Below are 23557 nucleotides of genomic sequence, written 5' to 3' on the forward strand. Positions count from 1 at the left end.
TGGAAAAATGCAAACTTAAACATAGTGGATGTTTATTGAAGAATGGGATTGTTTGAATTGTTTTAGCTATTTTAAGTGTTTAAACTATTTTAACTTCGCCCCACAATGGGTTATCAGCTGAATAACGGAGCAAAGAAACAGCCTCTTGTCTTATCCAGGGACACTTCTTTGATGCCAGCGGGAGTCCAACCACTGGCACTCGTACCTGGCAGCTTCATTTTATAGTAATGAATACTTGGAACAATTTGGACATTGGATCCCAACGAAGACCATTTTATTTTTGGATGGTTCCCATTGAATTCCGTAAAAACTGGCTTAAGAACTTCAGTAAAACCTCTTTGGAGAAATGTGGAAGGAGACTCTCAGATGGGACTAGAGAAGCTGGGATTGTTCTCCTTATTGCAAATTTTGATAGAGATGTTCAAAATGATGACGGTTTTTGATAGAGTAAATAGGAAGAAACTGTTCCCACAGGCAGGTGGGTCAGCAACCAGAGGACACAGATTTAAGATCATTGGCAAAAGAATCGAGGGGAGATGAAAATAATTTTTTTAACACAGCGAGTTGTTATGATCTGGAATGCACTGCCTGAAAGGGTGTTGGAAGTAGAATCAATGGTAACTTTTAAAAGGGAATTGGATATATACTTGAAAAAGGAACATTTTTCAGAACTATGGGGAAAGAGCAAGAGAATGGGACTAATAGGATAGCTCCTTCAAAGAGCCAGCACAGGCAGATGGGCTGAATGGCCTCCTTCTGTGCTGTATCATTGTATGCGACCATTGTAGAGCCCTCCACTAAACAACTTGGATGTCAACCCTCAAGCCGATCTACTACCGCCATAGATCCCAGGCGCACACAAACCCACTGCCTTCCTGCCCCTGCTAACCCATCTCAATACAAACTGTTCAAATGCTTGCCTGACTGTCCACATGCACTCAACTGACCACCTACAAACCATTCCTCTGAAAGCAAAATTTGACTTCGGAAAGAAATGGACCACTCCAAACTTAAATCAGAACACAGGCAAATCTGTCTGCAACTCCAAGTCCGAGAAATTCAATCGTATCCGAAAGCGGGTTTGCAGGTAGGCAAGGCGACCACTTCAATTGGTGTTGGGATCTCATTATCATATGTCAGGCGTATAGCCAATGCTACCTGCACTGCTTATTGTCTCCACAGCTGTTGTGGGGGGGGGGGGGGGGAGGGGGTAATTGGGCACTTCTCATGCCATTTAAAAGCAGCCAGCATCTCTTAAAGAGAAGGTGCACGATGTACATAGGACGGAACCTTGTAAGTGTGTCCCGTGTGCACAGAGAAATGGCTGCGAGACTTGTAGATCGGATCGCTAGGGTTCTCCAACATCATTTTGGAGGCCGTGGTCCAGGCGGTGGACAGGAGCAGAGAGATCCTGCTCTCCCAAGGAGGCGGAAACCCTCCATCCAATGTCTCTGTCGCCAGTGGGAAGAGCTCACTGAGGCAGGCGGTCAATGCAAGGAAATTAGTTTCCAGGACTTGGCTACAATGCTGATAAATGTTCAGTGATCTCACCAGCGTTGTCAAGGTAAGAAGCCTACCTCTCAGCTCAATTACTCCCTCCACACGCCTGTAGCTACACAACTCGCAACATTCCCCTCCCTTGCTTCCCTTCATTCTCCTACACTCACTGCAATACACCTCACTCCATCTCCTTCTCCTCCTACTCATATATTCTGCACCTCCAACTCTCACCTCTACTCCAACCATCACTTCCCCACACTTCACAGCTTGCCCACAACAGGTCAATTTGTCAACCCTACTGGGTGGGGACACAACTCATGCTGAATGTAAATGGCAGCTTTTTAAGAGCAAAGTAAAAACATATGGGGCTAGATTTTCCACTTTTCTTGCATGCTTAACGCCCACTTAACGTCCATTTTACCGCTGAAATGACTTATAACGCTCATATATCGGCCATTTAGCCACAAAATGGAAACCGACGTGGATTTTTCGGAAATTTATCGGCGAGCTTTACTTTCCTCATTTGCATAACGCTGGGAAAGAATAATACTGCCCGCCCACTTTTTTGGGGCGGAATCATCAGAATGGGTGAAATCAATGCCCATAATATCGCCCAGCATTAATTTCCACACGGAATTAATGCCGAAATTCAATAATACAGCCCACCCACTTTTTTTTGTCGTAAAGATCACATTTGCCGAAACTAACGGCCATGAGATTGCCCAACGGCACTTTCACCACATCGCACACATATCGTCCACAATATCGCTCACCCAAAAAACGCCCGGAAAAAGTGGAACTAACCGGAACTACTCACAGCATTATGGACGCCATGTTCTACATCACATGTTGCATCCTTTAAAAGACTGCTCTGCTTCAACCTCAGGAGAGTTCGGAAGTACTCTGGAGGTGTTTGGAGCTGATGTGAACATCTGAACAAACACCTTGACCATACTGTGACTGATTGGAATTTAATAGGTGTCTTCGTCGGGACATTCTTTCTTTGTGACCAATCGGTGGAAAACAGAGCTATTGCAATGGAGCCTGTCCTTTCTCACCCTCTCTTAATGACCAATTACATACTGCAGACTCGAGATGGCTGAAGGTATGCTCCACTGCATTATGTGCCCAATGTAAGATGTGTCAGCCTGATGAGGAGGACCATGACATCCCCCGCAAGTACAAGGACAAGCGGTCTTACCTCGACTTGCCCGACATCACCTGCTTCGGAGACTGCGCTTCCACAAAGAAATTATCACTGAAGTATGCCAGATCATAAGGGGAGATCTGCAACCTGCCAGCACCAACAGTACTGCACTGTCTGTCAAGGTCAAAGTTACTGTGGCACTGTTGTTCTATGCGTCGGGTTCTTCTCAGGACTCAGCTGGCGACATTTGCGGTCTGTCTCAGCATGCCACACATTGCTGCATTAGACAGGTCACTGAAGCCCTGTACGCACGCAGGAGGGACTTGCTCAACTTCCCAATGACCAGGGAGACACAGAATGAGAGGGCTCTAGGATTCTCCAGAATTGCAAACTTCCCCAAGGTGCAGGGAGCAATAGAAAGTACGCATATCGCGATGCGGGCACCTTTTCAGGATGCAAAGGTTTTCAGGAACCACAAGGGATTCCACTCCCTGAGTGTCCAACTCGTTGTCGCCCACCAGCAAATTATTATGGCAGTGAATGCTAAATTTCATGACACTCATATGCTGCGTGAGAGCATTGTATCTGACCTGTTTAACCATCAGCCACAAGGTCAATGCTGGACGCTTGGTGACAAAGGAGATGGCCTCACCACGTGCCTGATGACCCCCCTGCATTACACCCACACTGAGGCTGAGAGGCGGTACAACGAGAGCCACAGAGCCACTCACAATATCGTGGAGAAAACCATTGGAGTGCTTAAGCAGTGCTTTAGATGCCTGGACCACTCAGGAGGCAACATCCAATACCACCCTGAGCAGGTAGCTCAATTCGTGGTGGTGTGCTCCATGCTACACAACTTGGCTATCAGGAGGGACAAAAATTGCCTGAAGAGTCTGACTGTCCACCTCACCAGAGAGAGGAAGAGGAGGACGAGGAGGCGGACACTGACATCGGGCCAGATAATCAGAGTGACGCGGAAGCCATGCCCCTGCCCCCCTGTAGACCGCATGAAAGGGCCCGTGGTGGCTTGATAGCTCCAAGAGCCTTACGTCAGGAGCTCATCAATGAACGCTTTGCCTGAAAGAACATTGGTTGTATTTACAAGGCTGAAACACTGCTGGGTGTGCAGGTCATACATCAATGGTGGGCATCACCTTGGTGACAGTTAAAGTTTAAACTGATTGACATTAAGCGTAATTATACCTTTTGATGTTTAAGGAATCACCAGCGTGTAACGGTGCAGCTATCTGAGCCAACGCGCAACAAAGTTTTGTTAAATAAAAAACATTTAAACCGAACATTTGTCTGAAATCATCAGTATTTCAGTAAAAACCAACCCTCGCCCCCCCTTCCCACCTGCCGCCCCCCCTGCCCTCCACCCCGCTTTTCCTCCCCATCTCTACCTCTTCCCCTCCTGACTCCAAGCCGAATGGCCGAGGAGCTTCTCAGGCGATGCTTCATTCGGGTGGAGGGCGATAACGGCCGAACCACTGCTTGGACGGATACAGGAGAGGACGGTCCCAAGGTGGGAATGTGTTCCGAGCCAGAAGCAAGATGTTGCTCCTGGCTCTCATGTGTCGTTGGCAATGGGGGTGCGGCACCTTGGGGTGCAGTGCCCGCTCCGGGACCACTGGGAGCCCTCAGCCACCAGTGTTCCTGGCTACCAGCTCCAGGGCCTCCACTGTCCCTTCCATGTTATATCTTATTTGTTGGACAAAAACTCGGTGCCAACTATGTTCTTGGTGCTTAGTAGGCTTTTTGCTGCTGGTGAATCTCCCTCATGCCTCCCACAACAGCCAAACAAGCACACAGCACACCCACACATGCTTTTAATTCCTCTAAGCTCCCTCTCTCTTTGTCTCCTCTTCTGCACATGTCATGATGACCCTTTTCCTCCTGAATCGTGGGAAACGAGCGATGCAATGCCGTTGCTAAGGATGGCGAAGTTCAGAGAGATTTAACGTTAACGCCCATTTCATATTACTCGTGGTAATGCCCAATTTCAAAAATGGGGACTAGGTGCTTTGAGAATGGGCGAGAAACCAGCAATTTGAAAACCCATTTTTACCACCCACGCCGGAAATAACGCCCAATTTTGGGCAATATGCACAAAAGTGTAAAATCTAGCCCATGAAACCTAAAGTCAAAAGAAGGGCATGGTAAAAAGAAGCGAAGGTGGCTGATTGGTCCTCTACAAAGACAAATAAGACATAAACAAAAAAAAAATGTTTTTACACCCAGGAAAACAAAGAAACAGTAAAAGAAAATTAAGATTAGGTCAGCTATAAAAATAATGGAAAAGAGGATAATGGACGACTGTGGCAGTAATGAGTAAAGCCTATGGAAAAAAATCAGTGAATCATCAAAGACCATATTGGGCCATTGAAAGATGCTCAAGGAAAGGTTAGCAAGAACTCTGAGGATCTGACAGAAATACTAAAATGAATACCTTGCTTCAGCCATACTCTCTGAACTGACAGCATTACGTGCTACTTGCTGACTGTTGGCAGCATGACTTGTTGGGCGAGTTTATCACTTGACGAGTCAGGTGTCAGGGCAGACCAATTTCACAAAAGGCTTCTACATCCAACATAAGGTGCTTATTTAAATATTGTAATGCGCTTCTTGAATTTTTCCGGTGTGCGCTCAGGACGCCTGTGGAGCAGCTCAAGCCAATATGGCGGGTGTTATATCTCCACTGTGGGCCTGCCATACTGGACCCTTTGGCAGTATGCCTGAAATTGCTTAGCCCAAATATCCAGCTGTTTCAGAGCTCAGTTTCTCTGTTTGTCTCACTCCCTTGGGATTTCCAGAATACTCCAATTAGTTTCTGGATAAAACAAAGCAAAACTTCTTCAAAGGTGTCGAGAGCCCCCTCTTTAAATGGTCTGCACTAAGCTCCAATCTCGCACTATGTAGTCAATTCATATTGCTATCTGAAATGACCCAGCAAGCTACTCGGTTATAAACAATCACGGAACCAGGATAACTATAGGTGGGCAATAAATACTGCCACTTCCTAAGAACAAATAAACAAAAGTTTGGGGAAAAGCCCCAGGACACACACCCCAGGTGCTGAAGTAATGTACTGTAGAATAAGCCCCCACCCCTCCCGGTGGGGTCGCAGTGGCGCAGAAACCCTGCGCTCTGGATTCTGCCACCAAGGGCCCCCATCCTCCTGTCTCACAGGAATTAAGACAGTATTATACTCCCCGATTTACGCAATTGCCAACCCGCTCTTCGCCAAGCCTCTATTCCATTCGCACACTCCAAGTACTGCTTTAGCTATTGACAGTTGCTATAAACAAGAGGCACCTCCACAACATAAAGACTCATGCCAGTGTTTGGTTTCTCAGCACTGACTCCAGTTACTTCACTGCACACTCATGCCATCTTTACTGAGCCCACTGGCCAATTTCTCCACGGTTTGACAAGATTCATCTCCCTCTTTCCATTCCAACATCCGTACTGTGATTTGTGAGTCCACCTTTGACCTCAGTGCAAACTGGAAGCTGTTTTGGTAGGCTGTTCTCTTCCTACCTTGGCCTGAAGCTTTTGTACAAGTTGGGCCTGACGCTGCTGTCCATCTTGATATGCCTGAAGTTTTCTCCTGTATACCCTCCCTTCATCCTCAAATTGGCGACGGAGATCTGACACGGCCTTTGGCTCAGCCACTTCTTGCTCCCTCTCAGACACTTCAACCTTGAGGGATTTCTCCAACTAATGGAAAGGAACAGAGAAAAGGAATTAGGCCCAAGGGCTAACATCGAACCATCTTAAAAGCCAACTGAAATGGTGTACCGCCATATATCATGTGGTGTCATACCTTGCAGTACATTAATTTGTTACATTAATTGCCTGAATGTTGGCCCAGTACAACAGGCTGTAGAGCAGCTGCCTCCCTACTGGATAGTCAAGTGTTGAATCTCAGAGCTGCATGTCACTCTAGTTTGCCTGCCACTGTAGAAGATCACTTCTGTTTCAGCTATCTACATAAAGACTAGCATTTCTGTAGAGCCTTTCAATACCTCAGGGTGTTGCAAAGTGCTTTACAGCCAACTGTCGTCAATGTTGTAATGTAGGAAATGCGGCAGCCCATTCATGCACAGCAAGCTCCTATAAACAACAATGAAATTAATGACCAGATCATCTGTTTTAGGTGTTGATTGAGGGACAAATGTTGACCAGGACATCAGGAGAACTCCCCTGCTCTTCTGCTCATAGAATATTTTACGTCCACCTGAGAGAGCAGATGGCTGAACTTCTCAACCTAAAGACGGTACCACCGATGGTGCAGCGCTCCCTCGGAACTTCACTGAAGTGTCAGCCTGGATTATGTGCTGAAGTCTCTGGAGTGGAGCTTGAACCCACAGCCTTCTGACACAGAGGCAAGCCATTGAGCCACTACTGACACCTTGGACTGACAAAGAAAACTCATCTTATCTACAGCCAGCACCTACTGTTACTTCACTTTCTACCAGTGACTCGTAGAAGACAGAACATGTTGTGTACAAGCTGGCACTTTACATGCTGTATCAGAGGTGCACACTCCCTCTGTCACTGTACAGGAACTGACACTGAAGGGGCGTTTTTAACGTTGCCTGATTGGTGGATTTGAGGCATTTAAAAATGCCTGGGCGGACTAACCCAGTGACATTGCATTCCCTTCCAAAAGTCTTCAATGGTAACCAGCTCTTCTGAGCAGGCGGGAAAGACACCTGCTGGAAACCGGCAGGGTCCTTCATTAAATATACAGATCAGGAGCCGAAGATAACTCGAGCCCCAACTGCAATTTCAACTGGAGTCTGAGCAGGCGAGGTGGATGTGGCTGTCCCGCTAGGTCAATATAGTGGGAAAAGGAGCTCGGGCCAGAAGCCGAAAGAGGAAAGAACTTTTAACATCTTACTTTCCTTGTGGGGCCAGGAAATGCAGGAAACGCTCCTCAAGAGGCCGTGACTTGCCTGAGTGCCGGGAATCGTTCCTTCGGATGGTCGGTGCAGAAAATGGAACTGTCACTGGTGCAGTTAGTGGTCTGTTCACCGACCAGGCCAGTGAGGAGGGAGCTTTATTTCACATTGAACTGTGATGTTTCTCCTCCAGGAGTGCTTTATGGAACACAAGAACAGGAGAAGGCCATTCAACTCCTCAAGCCCGTTCTACCATTCAGCCAGCTGAACTCCATTTACCCTTTGTCCCATATTCCTTGGCCCTCACCTAACAAAAATCTAACGATCTTAGTCTTGAAAATTGCAATTGATCTCCAGCATCTAGAGCCTTTTGGGGGAGCCAATTTCAGATTTCCACGACTCTTTGTCTGAAAAAGTGCTTACTGGTTTCACTTCTAAATGGCTTAGCTTTAATTTTAAGATTATGCCCTCTTGTTCTGAATTCCCCAACAGAGGAAACAGTTTCTTTGTCGAATCCAGGAATCACTTTAAATACCCCTCAGCCTGTCTTCATAATTTAACCCTTTAAGCCCTAGTATCATGCTGGTGAATCTACTCTGTACCCCATCCAAGACCAATATATTTTTCCTGGACTTTGGTGCCCAAAACTGCTCACAGTGCTCCAGATGGGGTCTGACTGAGGCCCTGTACAACTGGAGCATCACTTCCTCACTTTGTATTCCAGCCCCTCGAGATAAAGGCCAAAATATTAATTTGCCTTTGTGATTACTTTTTGTACCTGTGCATTAGCTTTTAGTGATTTTACTGACAGAAATCAAGTGGTGACTTAACCTGCCACAATTATTGCAGCATTATTTGCTTTGTCCGAGATGAGACACTCTGAGAATGGGGCCAAGTATTCAATTCAAATATAAATATCTTTCCAGATTTGTTCAAATATATGTTTGATTCACAGTTTAAAAAAAAGTTGGATAGAAGATATTAAAATTCACTTGCACACTTTTTTTTGGAAGAAATTTGTCTTTATCAATCAGTCTTTGAAGAGAGACAGTTAGACCCCAATTCATAGATAGTGAGAAGAGGAAAAGAACCACACTGTAAGAATATTATTTATACCATAGTTTAACAGTGTGATATATTCACAGAGCACAACACACACAGCTTCCAACATGGCAGGCAGCTCTCTCTCAGAAGCCTCTGGAATCTTCCTGGTTCTGTTTAATTATTAACTCTGCATTTGCAGTACACAATACGTCCATATCCACAGTGTGGAGCTACAACCATTTCAAGCTTACAGACATTACACTTCTCCCTCCTTAATGAAGAAGTTATTATAACAAACATCATACATAACTTTCATGTTTAGACATAACACAAGATATAAACTTTTTTTTTTCCATATTTACAAATTTAACTTTACCACTTGTTTTCTGTTTCGAAGAGGATACCTTCGCTCTCGAACAGAACCGTACAAACCTGGTGTCGATTTCACACTCATTCGAGGCTCATCCTGAGGAACGTTTTCCTCCATGGAATTTCCTTGATTTTCATTTGAACTCACTCTAATTTCAGACTCTTTGTTTTCCTGACTCGGACTCAGGCTTTCAGTTTGATTCTCTCCTGGATTTGTTTCCAGTACATTGGATTTAGGATTTGCGACTGGTGTATCAAAACTATCTGATGAGTCAGAAATAATTCAATCATTGCCACCTTCAACTCCTTCCATGTCTGTAGGTGAAATATGATCAATGTGAACAAACCTACCCTGTCCATTATCAAACATCTTTACCAAATATGTGTGAGGACCACATATCTTCACCACTCTTCCTGGTAACCACTTTAACCATTTATGATGATGGTTCTTCACTCTCACCTTCTGGTTTAATTTCACACTTCTCTCTTTTACTCTACCTCTATCATGATTCTCTTTCTGTCTTAATTGTATCTCTTCTACGGACTGTGCCAAATTTGGCTTTAACAACGAGAATCTGGTTCGTGGCTGTCGTTTAAGAAACAACTCTGCTGGTGTTCTACCAGTAGTTGTATGAGGAGTATTTCGATATGTCATCAAAAAATTAGCTAATTTGTGATCCAATGACAACTGAAGTTTCCTTGGATTTGGATCTAACATTTGTTTTATGATTTACAATTTTGTACAGTTTTACAATTTGTACAGTGCGCTCTGCTGCCACATTCGAAGCAGGATGGTATGGTGGAACCTTGGTATGTTTCACACCATTTTTGCTCGTGAATTGTGCAAATTCTTCTGAACGAAATTGTGGTCCATTATTCAAAACAATTTCTTCAGGGAGGCCAAATGAAGAAAATAATTTTCGTAAAATGTCCAATGTTTTACTTGTTATTTTCCATATTGGAAACACCTCAATCCACTTCGAATGGCTATCAATCACAATGAACAATTGTTGTCCTTCTAACTCAGCAAAATCAATATGTAGCCTTTGCCACACCCTGGGAGGCCATTTCCATGGCTGTAATGGTACTGGTGGTGGTTGCTTGCTTACCGATTGACATGTCATATACTGACTCACGATGTACTCTATATCTTTATCAAGACCTGGCCACCATAAATAACTGCGTGCAAAACTTTTGGTCAAGCACATTCCCAGGTGCTGGTCATGGGGGTCTCCTAATAATTTGGACCTGAATTTATTTGGTATAATCACTCTTGCACCCCACATGATACAATCTTTATCTACTGATAATTCATTCCTACGAATGTCGAATGGATGTGTATCTTTGTCTGTTACCTGGTTTGGCCATCCATTTGCAATATACTCATACACCTTTGACATCACTGGGTCACGTTTGGTTGCTCTACCAATCTCTTCAGCTGTGACTGGCAGTTCATCAATGTATGTAAAATAAAACACTTCTTCCCTAGCGGGTGTAACTTGTGATGGGGAAGGCAATCTAGACATTGCATCAGCATTACTGTGATCAGCTGATCGTCTATATTCAATATCATATGTATATGCTGACAAAATCAAAGCCTATCTCTAGATTCGGGCTGCAGCTAATGTTGGAACTGGGGACTTTGGATGGGGGATTGCTGTGAGGGGCTTATGGTCCGTAACGATGGTTAACTTACGACCATACAAGTATTTGTGCAATTTCTTGACCCCAAAAATTAATGCCAAAGCTTCCCTTTCAATTTGGGCATAATTACTCTCACTGGCACTGAGTGCGTGAAGCAAAAGCAATTGGTCTCTCCTCCCCACTACTTAATACATGAGCGATTACTGCCCCAACTCCATACGGAGAGGCATCACATGCTAGCTTAATCTCCTCAGATATTTCATAGTGAACTAACATGGTGCTCTCTACCAATTTGCTTTTACACTCCTTGAATGCTGCATCGCATCGTTTTGACCACTTCCAATGGACCTGTTTTTTCAAAAGTTCATTCAGTGGATGTAATACTGTAGCCAAATTTGGTAGGAACCTCCCATAATAGTTCAAAAGACCCAAAAATGAACGAAGTTCAGTGACATTCCTGGGAATGGGTGCATTTCTAATTGCATCCAATTTTTCCATGGTTGGATGTAAACCATCTTTGTCTACTCTGTACCCTAAGTACTCCACTGAGTTTTTAAATAACTCACACTTACGAGCAGACACTCGTACTCTGTGCTTCTCTAGCCGTTTGAGGACTTCATTCAATATGTTATTATGAATTTGCCTATTTGGTGCTGAAATTAGTATGTCATCCAAATAACATACTACCCCTTCAATACCTTGCAAAATCTGGTTCATCACCCCTTGGAATATGGCAGGGGCGGAAGACACTCCAAACGGTAGCCTATTAAATTGATATAGGCCAAGATGAGTATTTATCGACAAACATGACTTGGACTCCTCATCTAGTTCAAGCTGTAAGTATGCATTCGTAAGATCTAGTTTTGAGAAGATCTGACCAGCTGTCAGTGTTGTAAACAAATTTTCTATATTCGGCAATGTATTGGGGACATTACCCTCTCGAACCTGGTTTACGGTTACATTATAATCACCACACAATTTTACGTTACCATCGGACTTAGGTACAACAACAATGGGTGTAGCCCAATTACATTGATCTATCTTACAAATAATGTTCTCAGTCTCTAGTCTTTTGAGTTCTTGCTCAACTTTCTCCTTGAGTACATATGGTACGGAACATGGCTTGTAGTAAACCGATCTAGTGTCCTTCTGTACCCTGACACTCGCCTTGAAGCCTTGGATCGGACTGCCCATTTCGCAGAACACCTTCGGATACTTCTTGATAACCTCATCCGTTGATGAAAATCTCGCATCCACACAGAAAATCTTACTCCAATCCAGCTTCAGTGAGCTCAACCAATTTATTCCTCGTAAGGCAGACTTGTCTCCTTTCACTACTATTAGAGGCAAGTTCTGAAATTGATCTTTATATTTCACCGGTACGGTGATACGACCTACCACAGGAATTTTCTCTCCAGAGTAGCCTCGCAGCTACATCTTGGATTTCTCCAGTTGGAAATCACACAATTTGTTGAGGTACAGCGACTCCGGTACTACACTCACGGATGCACCCGTGTCAATTTCCATTGGTATCTTGAATCCCTCAACATCCATGTGGATTTTGATGCTTTCCAAATTGCTGTCCGTTAACCTCGTGCTCCTGATGAGTTGTAACTCTAACATCGCTTCATCCTGTTGTTGTTCTTCCATTTTATGTAGTCTCTTGGGGTTTCTACTCATAGCTTTGAACGCTGGACTCATAGCTTTGGAAGCTGGTTTACCCTTCAGTCGGCATGCCTTCGCAAGATGCCCAGTCTTTCTGCAGAAGAAACACTCTACCTTCACGTATGTACAACTTTGAGCAATGTGTTGTCCCAGGCACCTATCGCACGACATCGACGCTCTGTTAGAATTTCCAGTTTCTGAGACTTTGGGCCCTCCACCGTCTTTTACTTTGAACCTGCAGGTGATTTACCTCCGTTTATTGACGACCATAATCATTATTTAATTCTCGGGAATATTGTTCAGCCATGCTCATCGACCTCGCTGTCTGACAAGCAATCTCAAAAGTCAAGTCATCCGTCGTCAATAACTTCCTTCTGATCGCATCATTTTTCACCCCACAAACAAAATGATCCCGTAATGCTCGGTTTTGAAAGTTTCCAAAATTACAGTGCATTGATAGCTTTTTTAAAGCTATGATGTAATCACTGATACTTTCATCAGCCTTTTGATTCCGAATCCCGAAATGATAGCTTTCAGCAATTTCCAACGGTTTGGGGTTATAGTGCTGCTCCAGCTTCATTAAAATCTCTTTAAGCATTGTGTCCTTTGGTTCGTCAGGCACAAGCAGATTAACAAGGATATCGTACAATGCCTCCGATAAGAAGATCGCTTTGTTATGTTCCAACACAGCCCGGTTCTGGACTGCATTGTCTGGAACTTCAATTATGTTATTTGCAGTGAAATACATTTCTAGCCGATCCACATACACTTTAAAACATTCCCGGTCGTGTCTATATTCCCCCAAATATCCGATTACACCTGCCATTTTAATCTCTAGCTGTTCACACCGTGTGCTGTATTTTACCTCAGATTTTGTAGCTTTTTTCCAAAAACAGAAACTTCCAAAGTCTCTCTGTCGGCTGGCTGAATCCTTCCCCAACAAAATTTAAGCTTTAAATCATCCAAAAAATCGCATTCTCGTCGCCAAATGTGATATATTCACAGAGCACAGCACACACAGCTTCCAACATGGCAGGCAGCTCTCTCTCGGAAGGCTCTGGATTCTGTTTAATTATTAACTCTGCAGTTGCAGTGTACAATACGTCCACATCCACAGTGTGGAGCTACAACCATTACAAGCTTACAGACATTACAAACAGTAGTTGTTAACTATTTATCATTTCCAGCTAAGCTTAACACCTGTGTTATGTTGTTGTGTATAATCCCTTGTTCTTTTGCTGTGTAATACATTATTGTCAGTTAAAACATAAACTAAAAGCCCGATATGATGTTATTCTGCTGCCTTCTGAAAACAAGAAAATACATTTAAAAGACTGTGTGGATGGGTGAAATTGGTCTCTGCCAGTAATGAGAAACAGGGGCTGAAATTGCCTACTGCCCGAAACGAGGTCTACCCTCCATTTTTTATTCAACACTTTGCAGTATTTTTGGGTCGGGGCGGGTATTGTGGTGGCTGCGGGCTGGAAGTGCCCTTGCAGCGGGTCGGCCGCCTCAACCAGTCATCATCGTCACGCTAACGTGTCACAACAGCCCTCCCCTTCAGTTAAAGGGTCGGGCCACTATGAACGCTGCATATTTTTCACATAGCTTCACTGGGCCACCAGAGCGTGAACCTTGCACAAGGTTCATATGACAACAGGACCGAATTTGAAACCTTGGATATTGGCTGGCAATTGCTTTGAATTTTCCCTCAGTAGATGTTGAAACGTATTCCTCAAGGTACTGGCAGAGTTTTACCCAAGAGATTCTGCTAAGCATCAGTAAAGAGAGTGGAAGATTTTTTCAAACTATACCGCTGGCCCGGCCAAACCCAGGGGCCGTAATTGTCGCAGTCAGCCGACCATGAAAAATAAAATGGTGTCGCCGGCAGCACCACCTCCCCTTTAAGGGCGGCTGCCTCGCTGACCAACAAGAAGCGCACCGACATAAAAACCTGTCGGGGGCACCGACCGGCATGCTGCCGCTCCCGCGGGGCAATTCTGCAAAAGGGCTATTTCCCACGGGGCAATTTCGTGAAGGGGTCGCCACCGGTAAGGGGTCGACGCATGCATGTCGCGGCAGGAAAACGGGCGGAGCGATCCCCAAACAGCTCCGATCCTGAGGAAGGACAATGTTTAAAATGGCAGCCACTCCGCGGAGACTCGATGTCCATTTCATGCCGTCACGTGGCTGCCACTTTCAGGCGGCCAGAGGCCTTATCGGCCCCACGGACTCATAACGAATCAGCAGCCTGTATTACAACACACCCAATCTTTTTACCATTAGGCTGTTCATTCTCTGTTCATCCCTGAGGTATGCTGTGCATTTATCTCGATATAAGGGCAGGTGAAAATGCTCTCTGGGACACAGAGAGTTAGGGGTTATCTAATCTGAAACAAGGAACCCAGCATTATCTAGAATGAAAAAGAAAAAAGAAATCCTAAAATGTAATACACATGCTGTACTGACATGGAAATATTTGATGCAACAATGTAGAGGGAGCTTTACTCTGTATCTAATCTGTGCTCTACCTGCCCTGGGAGTGTTTGATGGGACAGTGTAGAGGGAGCTTTACTCTACATCACCCGTGCTGTACCTGCCCTGGGAGTGTTTGATGGGACAGTGTAGAGGGAACTTTACTCTGTATCTAACCCGTGCTGTACCTGCCCTGGGAGTGTTTGATGAGACAGTGTGGAGGGAGCTTTACTCTGTATCTAACCCGCGCTGTACCTGACCTGGGATTGTTTGATGGGACAGCGCAGAGGGAGCTTTACTGTATCAAACCCATGCCATATCTGATCTCATAGTGCTTAATGAACAGTGTAGAGGGAGATTTACTCTGTATCTAACCTGTGCTGTTACTGAACTGGGGGAATACTTGATGGATCAGTAAGGAGGGAGCCATATTTTGTATCTAACCTGTGCTGTACCTGACCTGGGACTGTTTGATGGGGCATTGTAGAGGGAGCTTTACCTCATGTGGGAATGCTTTTTGCTGAGACTGGGTACCTGAAATAGAAAATGTTCTATTCGCTAACGCTAAAATCCTTCAGCTTGATAAACACCAAATTCTCAAGCACAGAAATTATTGCTTGCTCCTTGAACATTAAGACTATTTTTGTGCATATCACTTTCCTACCAGTATCTCCATTTCCATCTCTTTCACCAGTGGTATCTTTAGCTTGTTAGTGTGAAAACTTCAGAATGCAATTTGTTTCTAAATTGAAACATGTTGTACAAATTGAAGCGGAGGAAAGAGGAAAATGTGTCAGGCACCAACCAGAGAACAATCAAACACTTTGCCCCTTTAGGACGTATAGAGGAAGCAGTCTACCCGAGAGAGCATCATGGGTAAAAAGCAAAACACTGAAAAACAAGCTAGACCGTCCTCTCAGGTTCGACCAATCATCAAGGAGCATGTACCTCATTATAAAATGGTAACAGTGGTTCAGCAGGGCTCAGAGGATTTGGCATTTCTCTAAACCTCAGAGTTCACCCAAAGCAAGAAATTCCTAAGCCTCCTCTCCAAAAACATGCAAGGTATAAAAAAATCTGCTCTCAATTGTCTGACAAGAGCCAGTAGCGTTACATCAGATTGGAGGTAAAGCTACATGTCCAGAGAGTTGAGCCACTAGCTGTACTGAAGAACACAAGAACAGGAGTTGGCCATTCAGCGCTTTGAAAATCTAGGCCTCAGTCTTGAAAATTTTAATTGAAAGCAAAAGGCAGGCATGTTACAACACCACAATTATATCATTGGTCCCGGCCTTGCACTAACACAATAATAGTATTGCCAATACTTGACCTCATCCAGCAGGCTTGGATTTTATAGTGTGTGTAAACTATACATCATTTAGTGGGCGCTCCTGTTTGGACTATGCCTCTCGCTGAGATTGTGTGGGTAGTTAGCTTGTTCAATTTACCTTTTTATGGCTAGCAACTGGTGTCTATTTCCATCGAACAGTTAACAGAATCTGGTGCGGTCCGCTAGGAAAGGGGCCTATGTTACGTTGATGTAAAGAGAGTGCTGGGATTGTGAGACTGATATCTAGGTGGCTGTGATCTTCACTCGTGCAATCCCGAAACATTTCCGAAATGCGGAACGTCGGCAGAGTCCCGTTCGCATGGCCAGCTTTGGCCGGCACCAGATGGGCATTTCTGGTCCGATTGTTTCAAACAGGGATCGCTGCTTTCCAAAGTCAGGGAGAATTGCGAACAAAAAAACTGCATGGCCTTTAGTGAGGGGCAAAGGGGGAATTGAGTCAAATCCGCACAGTTGGTTCATCCTCTCCAGGCAGGTTGTTCTTGTTAACAGGAAACAGCTGGTGCGGGGCTGTAACAATCCAGGCCACTGTGAGTGCTGGGGGGAGGGGCAAAGAGGCAGAGGACACGATTAACCTCAAAACAAACATTCTTTGTGTTTAATCTTCACTCGTTGGGCAGATAATGTTCCATAACACTGCCTCCACTGTTTTAATTGTTAAAAATGTCCCTGTACTGGTGTAATTACTCTATCATGTCAGCTGCTTTGTATCATTGCAATAATCTTTATTTGGTTCCAGTGGAGATTAAAACCAGACCCTATCAATCCAATGCTACTGAACATGCCTCCTTGCCTCTGGGAGTTCACGGATTTAAAATTCATTACTTCTTCCATCAATCCTGCCAAGGCCTACCGAGGCCTAACCCAACTATCAATACACCCAGCGGGAGTTAACCTTCTGTCTTTTGCCCCTTTAACCGCGGGGCAGAACGGGCCTGGAGCCTTGCTCGCTCCATTCCCCTCACCTCCCTGTCCCCAGAGCAGCTTGTAGCCTCCGCATGACACCTACACTCTGCTGGCACAGTCACACCCTGTAAACCTGGCACAGGGGAGGGGCTGGAGGGGCAAACCTGCTTCATGCTGTGTGGACGGACAGCTACATTTTGTTCCTGTTGTATAATCTCCTCATGTTCCCAGTTCTGAGAATTTTAAAAACATTATATAATTGAACATTTCTGTAACTGTTATAATACTGGCTCAATACATGTTTCATTGTGACATTTACTCATGTGATTTTTTTTCATCCTCCCCCGCCAGAGGTTTTTTTGTTAACCCACTCGGTGCAATTTGCTGCAGTTCTCTCCACCTTTCTTGTTTCCTCCCCTCTTCTGACTGATGTCGATGACCCAGCGGTTCTATGGCTGCCAGCCAGGTGTCTTGGCCATGTGTCTGTGCGAGGCTCGGCAATCAATCTCGGCAGCCTATTCAACTATGTAAGGTATCACAGTCAAGCCTGATCCAGTCCTCACTTCACACACCAACACGCACACACGCAGACACACACCCAGTGACACACACCCAGTCACAGAGACACACACCCATGGACACAGACACACACCCAGGGACACACCCAGGGACGCAGACACACAACCAGGCACATAGACACACACCCAGACACCCAAACACACACCCAGTGACACAGACACACACCCAGACACACACCCAGTGACACAGACACACACCCAGGAACACAGACACACACCCAGGAACACACTCAGGGACACAGACACACACCCAGAGACACATACACACACACAGGGACAGATACAGAGACACAGACATATACCCAGGGACACAGACACACACCCAGACACACGCCCAGGAACACAGACACACACCCAGGGACACATACACACACCAAGACACACACCCAGGGACACAGACACACACCCAGACACACACCCAGGAACACAGACACACATATACACACCCAGAGAAACAGACACACACCCAGGGACACAGGCACACTCCCAGGGACACACCCAGGGACGCAGACACGCACCCAGGGACATAGACACACACCCAGACACACAGCGACACACCCAAAGAAACAGACACACACTCAGGAACACAGACACACACCCAGAGACACAGACACACACACAGGGACAGATACAGAGACACAGACATATACCCAGGGACACAGACACACACCCAGACATACGCACAGAGACACACACCCAGACACACAGATACACACCTAGAGAAACAGACGCACATAGAGACACAGAAACAGAGACACAGACACATAAAGACACACATCCAGAGACACAGACACACACATATTTCAGCAGCAATTATTATGGCAACCAGGACTGATTATTTAATCCTCTCTCACCTTAGGGTGCTGTGAGCAGTTGTGCTGCAGAATTAGTGGTGTGATGCACTGTGGGCCTTGGAGTAGAAGTTTATGCACATAGTTGATTGGCTGCTACTTGGTGTTAAATCCACATAGTTCATATCACCCAAAAGTTTCTATTAGTCAATTTGTAGGCCATTCAATCCCTTAACTCCCTTTCCATGATCGGAATCTCTGTTGTTCCTTTTCTTCTCCTCCCTGCTTCTTCTAACCTTATTAAAATGCGTGGTTATCAAAGTGTCCGCACATGAGATATTCGGTCCAGGGAAGTACCATTACTGCCCGTTTGAGGCAGCCATTCGTCAAAATCAAAGCTTCGCCACTTTGGGCTGTGGGGCTTGCGGCAGTAGTGACGCCCCCGAACCCATTTTCAGTGTGAAAAAGCTGGACCTTCAGCTGACGGTGCCCCCACCAGCTTTTAGGGCCGGTGCAGAGTGACGGAGATCTCGGAGCCATGGGAGCGGAGAGACACAAGATCCAAACCTGAGGATGTTCAGCACAGAATCTGCACTCAAGGGGAGAGAGAGGGAGAGAGGGAGAGGGAAAGAGAGAGGGAGTGAGGGAGAAGGGAGAGGGAAGAGAGAGGGTGAGAGAGAGGGAGGGAGAGAGGGAGAAGGAAAGAGAGAGGGTGAGAGAGAGAGAGAGAGAGAGAGAGAGAGGGAGAGAGGAAGAGAGAGAGGGAAAGAGAGAGGGTGAGAGAGAGGGGGAATGAGAGAGGGAGAGGGAAAGAGAGAGAGGGAAGGGAGCAAAAGAGAAAGGAGAAAGAGATAGAAGTGAGGAAAGAGAATGAGAAACAGAATGAGAAAATTTGATTGGGAGGGAGAGAAATAGAGAAATAAAGAAATAGAGAAATAGGAATAGAAAAAGTAAATGGGAAAAAAAAAATGAGAGCAAGAGAAATAGAGATCCCGAGATTCACAAAGAGAAAACTGAAATCTCAATCCAGGGGCTCAGACTGGAAACGTCGCCGCAGCACAACATTCCCAGCGGTAACAAATGGGAATCTGTTCCACCTCCGCCGCCTCCAGGCTAGATCCAAGGTCGTCCCATCCGCTGTCATCGAACTACAATACGCAGATGACAAATTTGTGCACACTCAGAGGCCAAACTCCACGCCATCATCAACACCTTCACCGAGGCGTACAAAATCATGGGCCTTACACTAAACATCCGTAAGACAAAGGTCCTCCATCAACCTGAGCCTGCCACCCTGCACTGCCCTCCCGGTCATCAAAATCCACAGTGAGGCCTTGGACAACGTGGACCATGCCTCGGGAGCCTACTGTCAGCAAGGGCAGACATTGACGACGAGGTCCAACATCGCCTTCAGTGTACCAGCGCAACCTTCGGTCGCCTGAGGAAGAGAGTTTTTGAAGACCAGGACCTCAAATCTGGTCTACAGGGCAGTAGTGATACCCGCCCTCCTATATGGCTCAGAGATGTGGACTATTTCCAGCAGACACCTCAAATCAGTGGAGAAGTACCACCAACGTTCCTTCTCAAGATCCTGCAAATCCACTGGGAGGATAGGCGCACCAACGTCAGTGTTCTCGGTTAGGCCAACAACCCCAGCATCGAAGCACTGACCACATTCAATCAGCTCCGCTGGGCGGGCCACATCGTCTATATGCCCGACATGAAACTCCCTAAGCAAGTGCTCTACTCAGAACTCCTTCGCGGCAAGAGAGCCCCAGGTGGGCAGAGGAAATGCTTCAAGCACACCCTCAATGCCTCCTTGATAAAGTGCAACATCCCCACCAACACCTGGGAATGCCTGGCCCAGGACCGCCCTAAGTGGAGGAAGAGCATCAGGGAGAGCGCTGAGCACCTCGAGTCTCGTCGCCAAGAGCAGACAGCGGAAGGAGAGTGCAGCAAACCAGTCGCACCCTCCCTTTCCTTCAACCACTGTCTGCTCCACCTGTGACAGAAACTATAATTCCCGCATTGGACTGTACAACCACCTGAGAACTCATTTTTAGAGTGGAAGCAAGTCATCCTTGACTTCGAGGGACTGCCTATGATGATCTTGCGTGTGCCTAACCTGCGACTTAACCTCAATGTCTCATGGGTCTGGGAAGGCTGCTGTGTTCTCTGTGTGGAAGCTGCAGATATCCTTCTCGGATGCCCTCGAGCAGCTTTGGGCCTGGAAGGGCTGGCTGGAGACTGGCCAACACCCTCCTGGGAGGGTTCAGTCTGACTTGGCTCGGGCGAGGCCATGCTTGGTGCCTCTGGCGGAGTGACAGGTCTAGGGCCAGGAATGCTGCGAGCCGGAGGGAGCGCATCATCCGTATCCTGGCCTGAGGAGCCTGAATAACTCACCAGGGGTGGCACAATACCACCACCACTAATCTGAGGGAGCTCAGGTCGGTGCTGTGGCCCCAAACCGGAAGGTCCCGTATGGCCCGTGGTGGACTCAGCCGCGAAAGCAACACTGAGGTCTCGGGGGGCACCCAGCTGAGATTGCATGCGAGCAGCAACAGTCTGAAAGCCTCCAGATGTGACAGCACTTAGACGCTCCGTCAACTCTTGCAGAGCCGCGGCCATCCTCTCCAAAGCAGCACTGTACGCTCGTTCGCTCGTTCCCTCGTGCCCGTGCTGCAATGGCAGCTCCCTAAGGGTGAATTATCCGTGGGAATAACTCCCCAATTAAGACTGCAAACTTTCAGGTTTGAAGGACTAATAAGACTGGAACACTTTTTTGGGGTCAAAAAGCTGATCCAATGGCCGCCGCAAATTTTGCGGCGCTAATCGGGGAAAAACGGCCTTAACACCATCAGCTTTCTGGCTGCAGTTTTTCTCTTTACTGATGTACACATAGAACAGAAATATGGGCAACACATGTACTTCATGGATGCTGTCAAAATAGCTAAAGGTAAAGTTGAAAGAGAATTATTTCAGAAACAATTGAATGCCGTGTTGGAGGGACTGTAGGGCATTCTGGACCAGGTAAGAGGGGCCATTTCACATTTCTCGTCTGAAATCAGGAAGTAAGTCTTCACACAAAAGGCTGTGGATGCTGGGACAGTCGCAGCTTTCAAGACTGAGATTGATAATGTTTTAGGAATCAAGAGATATGGGGCAAAGGTGGGTAAATGGAGTTGAGATACAGATCAGCCCTGAATGGCGGAACAGGCTCGAGGCTCTGGATGGCCTGTTCCTCTGTTCCTATATAATGTTCTTATGGCTTTGAGTCCTGCTGTGTATTTCCAGCATTTCCCAGATTTAGTTTCAGTTTTCTATCATTTGCAGACTTTATTTCTTTTTGATCTTGTTGTAAAAAAAACGACTACCTTGTCCTCTGTTTATTAACACATTTCCACTTGTATGATACAGCACAAAAATATCCCTGGCAAAATCAATCCCGAACCTCGGCTCCATCTCACATGTCCCCTTATCTTGTTTTTCTTGGCTCTAGCCCCTGCTTCCCACGCTCCAAGCCCAAGTGCCTCATTCCTAAATAGCTGTATTCAAATTCAATGTGTAATTAATCATAGTTATTTTTCTAAACTGTAAAATCAGATGAAATACAGGACATGCTCCCTGATTGTCTGTTGATGAGAAATTGAGTTTTCCACCCTTATTATGTATTTTTTCCAAATGGGTACATGGGACGGGGTGGACGGGGGGGTGGGGGCGCAGCGGGGGAGGGGGACCGCGGGGGGGGGGGAGGGGGGGGGACACACACCAAGCACCATTGGGCAGGAACCTGAGAGGGAATCTTCAGAAAAAGTGAGGAGAATTTCATTCTGTACACTTATTTCAATGTTTGAAAGGGAATATCCGTTTATTATCTGATTTGGCCTCTTTTCAAGAATCTGTATTTTGAGAAAGTATATGTTATACTGTCTGGCTGTTGATAGTCTCAGGGTGTAGCTTAGAGTATAATGCTTTGGGCACTGAGAGTTCTCTACAGCAACAGAAAAACTAGCACTAATATTATAAGATAACTAATGAGCCATGGGAATGCTTTAAAGTTAGCTGCACGCCAGACTGCAGTTATACTGCAGGTGGTGTGCAACTCTAGTGTTGTGAGACTGCCTCCTGGAAATGTTCTCAGCCTGAGAGCTCACTGCATCAAAGAAAAATCCAATATTAGGACAGAGCTGAAATTTATTGTTTCTGTACTCGGTGTGTGTGTGTTCTGCATGTGTGTGTTCCACGTGTGTGTGTATGCGTGTGAGTATGCATGTGTGTTCCGTGTGTGTGTTCCACGTGTGTGTGTATGCGTGTGTGTATATCTGTGTGTCCATGCATGTGTGTAAGTGTGTGTGTGTATGCGTGTGTGTAAGCATCGGTGTGTATACGTGTGTGAGTGAATACATGTGTGTTCTGTGTGTGTGTGTGCATACGTTTGTTCTGTGAGTGTGTGTAAGCATGTGTGTATACGTGTGTATGCGTGTGTCTGTGTATGTGTGTGTGTAAGCATGTGTGTGTGTGTGTGTGGTGTATGTGTGGGTCTGTGTATGTGCGTGTGTAAGCATGTGTGTGTGTGTGTATGCATGTGTGTGTATGCGCGTGTCCTTGCATGTGTGTGAGTAAGCATGTGTGTGTGTTTGTGCACGTGTTGTATGTGTGTGTCTATGTGTGTGTATGAGTGTGCGTGTATGTGTGTGTATGTTGTGCCTGTGTAAGTGTGTGTGTGTGTATGCATGTGTGTATGCATGTGTGTGTATGTGTGTGTGTATGCGCGTGTGTGTGTATGTGTGAGTATGCTTGTGTGTGTATGTGTCTGTGTATGCGTGTGTGTATGTGTGTGTGTGTTTATATGTGTGTGTCTATGTGTGTGTATGTGCGTGCATGAATGTATGTGAGTGTATGTGTGTGTATGTGTGTGAGTGTGTTTGTGTGTATGTATGTGTGTCTGTGTATACGTGTGCGTAAACATGCATGTGTGTATGTGTGTATGCATGTGTGTGTGTATGCATGTGTGTACGTGTGTGTATGCGTGTGTGTATGTGTGTATGTGTATGCGTGTGAGTGTGTACGTGTGTGTGTATGCGTGTGTGTGTGTGTGTGTGTATGTGTGTGTACATGCGTGTGTGTGTATGTGTGTGCGTATGCATGTGTGCGTGTGTGTGTGCGCGTGTATATGTGTG

General features: G+C 45.9%; 1 protein-coding gene across 1 annotated transcript in view; it reads right to left on the reverse strand.

Annotated features, from left to right (window-relative positions):
* Nucleotides 1–23557, reverse strand: part of crocc2 (ciliary rootlet coiled-coil, rootletin family member 2) — a 367498-nt gene that overhangs the window by 244036 nt on the left and 99905 nt on the right. The window contains exon 4 of the mRNA XM_070882196.1: nt 6191–6370. Coding sequence (XP_070738297.1) covers nt 6191–6370 — 180 coding nt within the window. The remainder of the gene's footprint in view (nt 1–6190; nt 6371–23557) is intronic.

This window comes from Pristiophorus japonicus, chromosome 6 (genome assembly GCF_044704955.1).
Source record: "Pristiophorus japonicus isolate sPriJap1 chromosome 6, sPriJap1.hap1, whole genome shotgun sequence".
Classification (NCBI taxonomy): Eukaryota; Metazoa; Chordata; class Chondrichthyes; family Pristiophoridae; genus Pristiophorus; species Pristiophorus japonicus.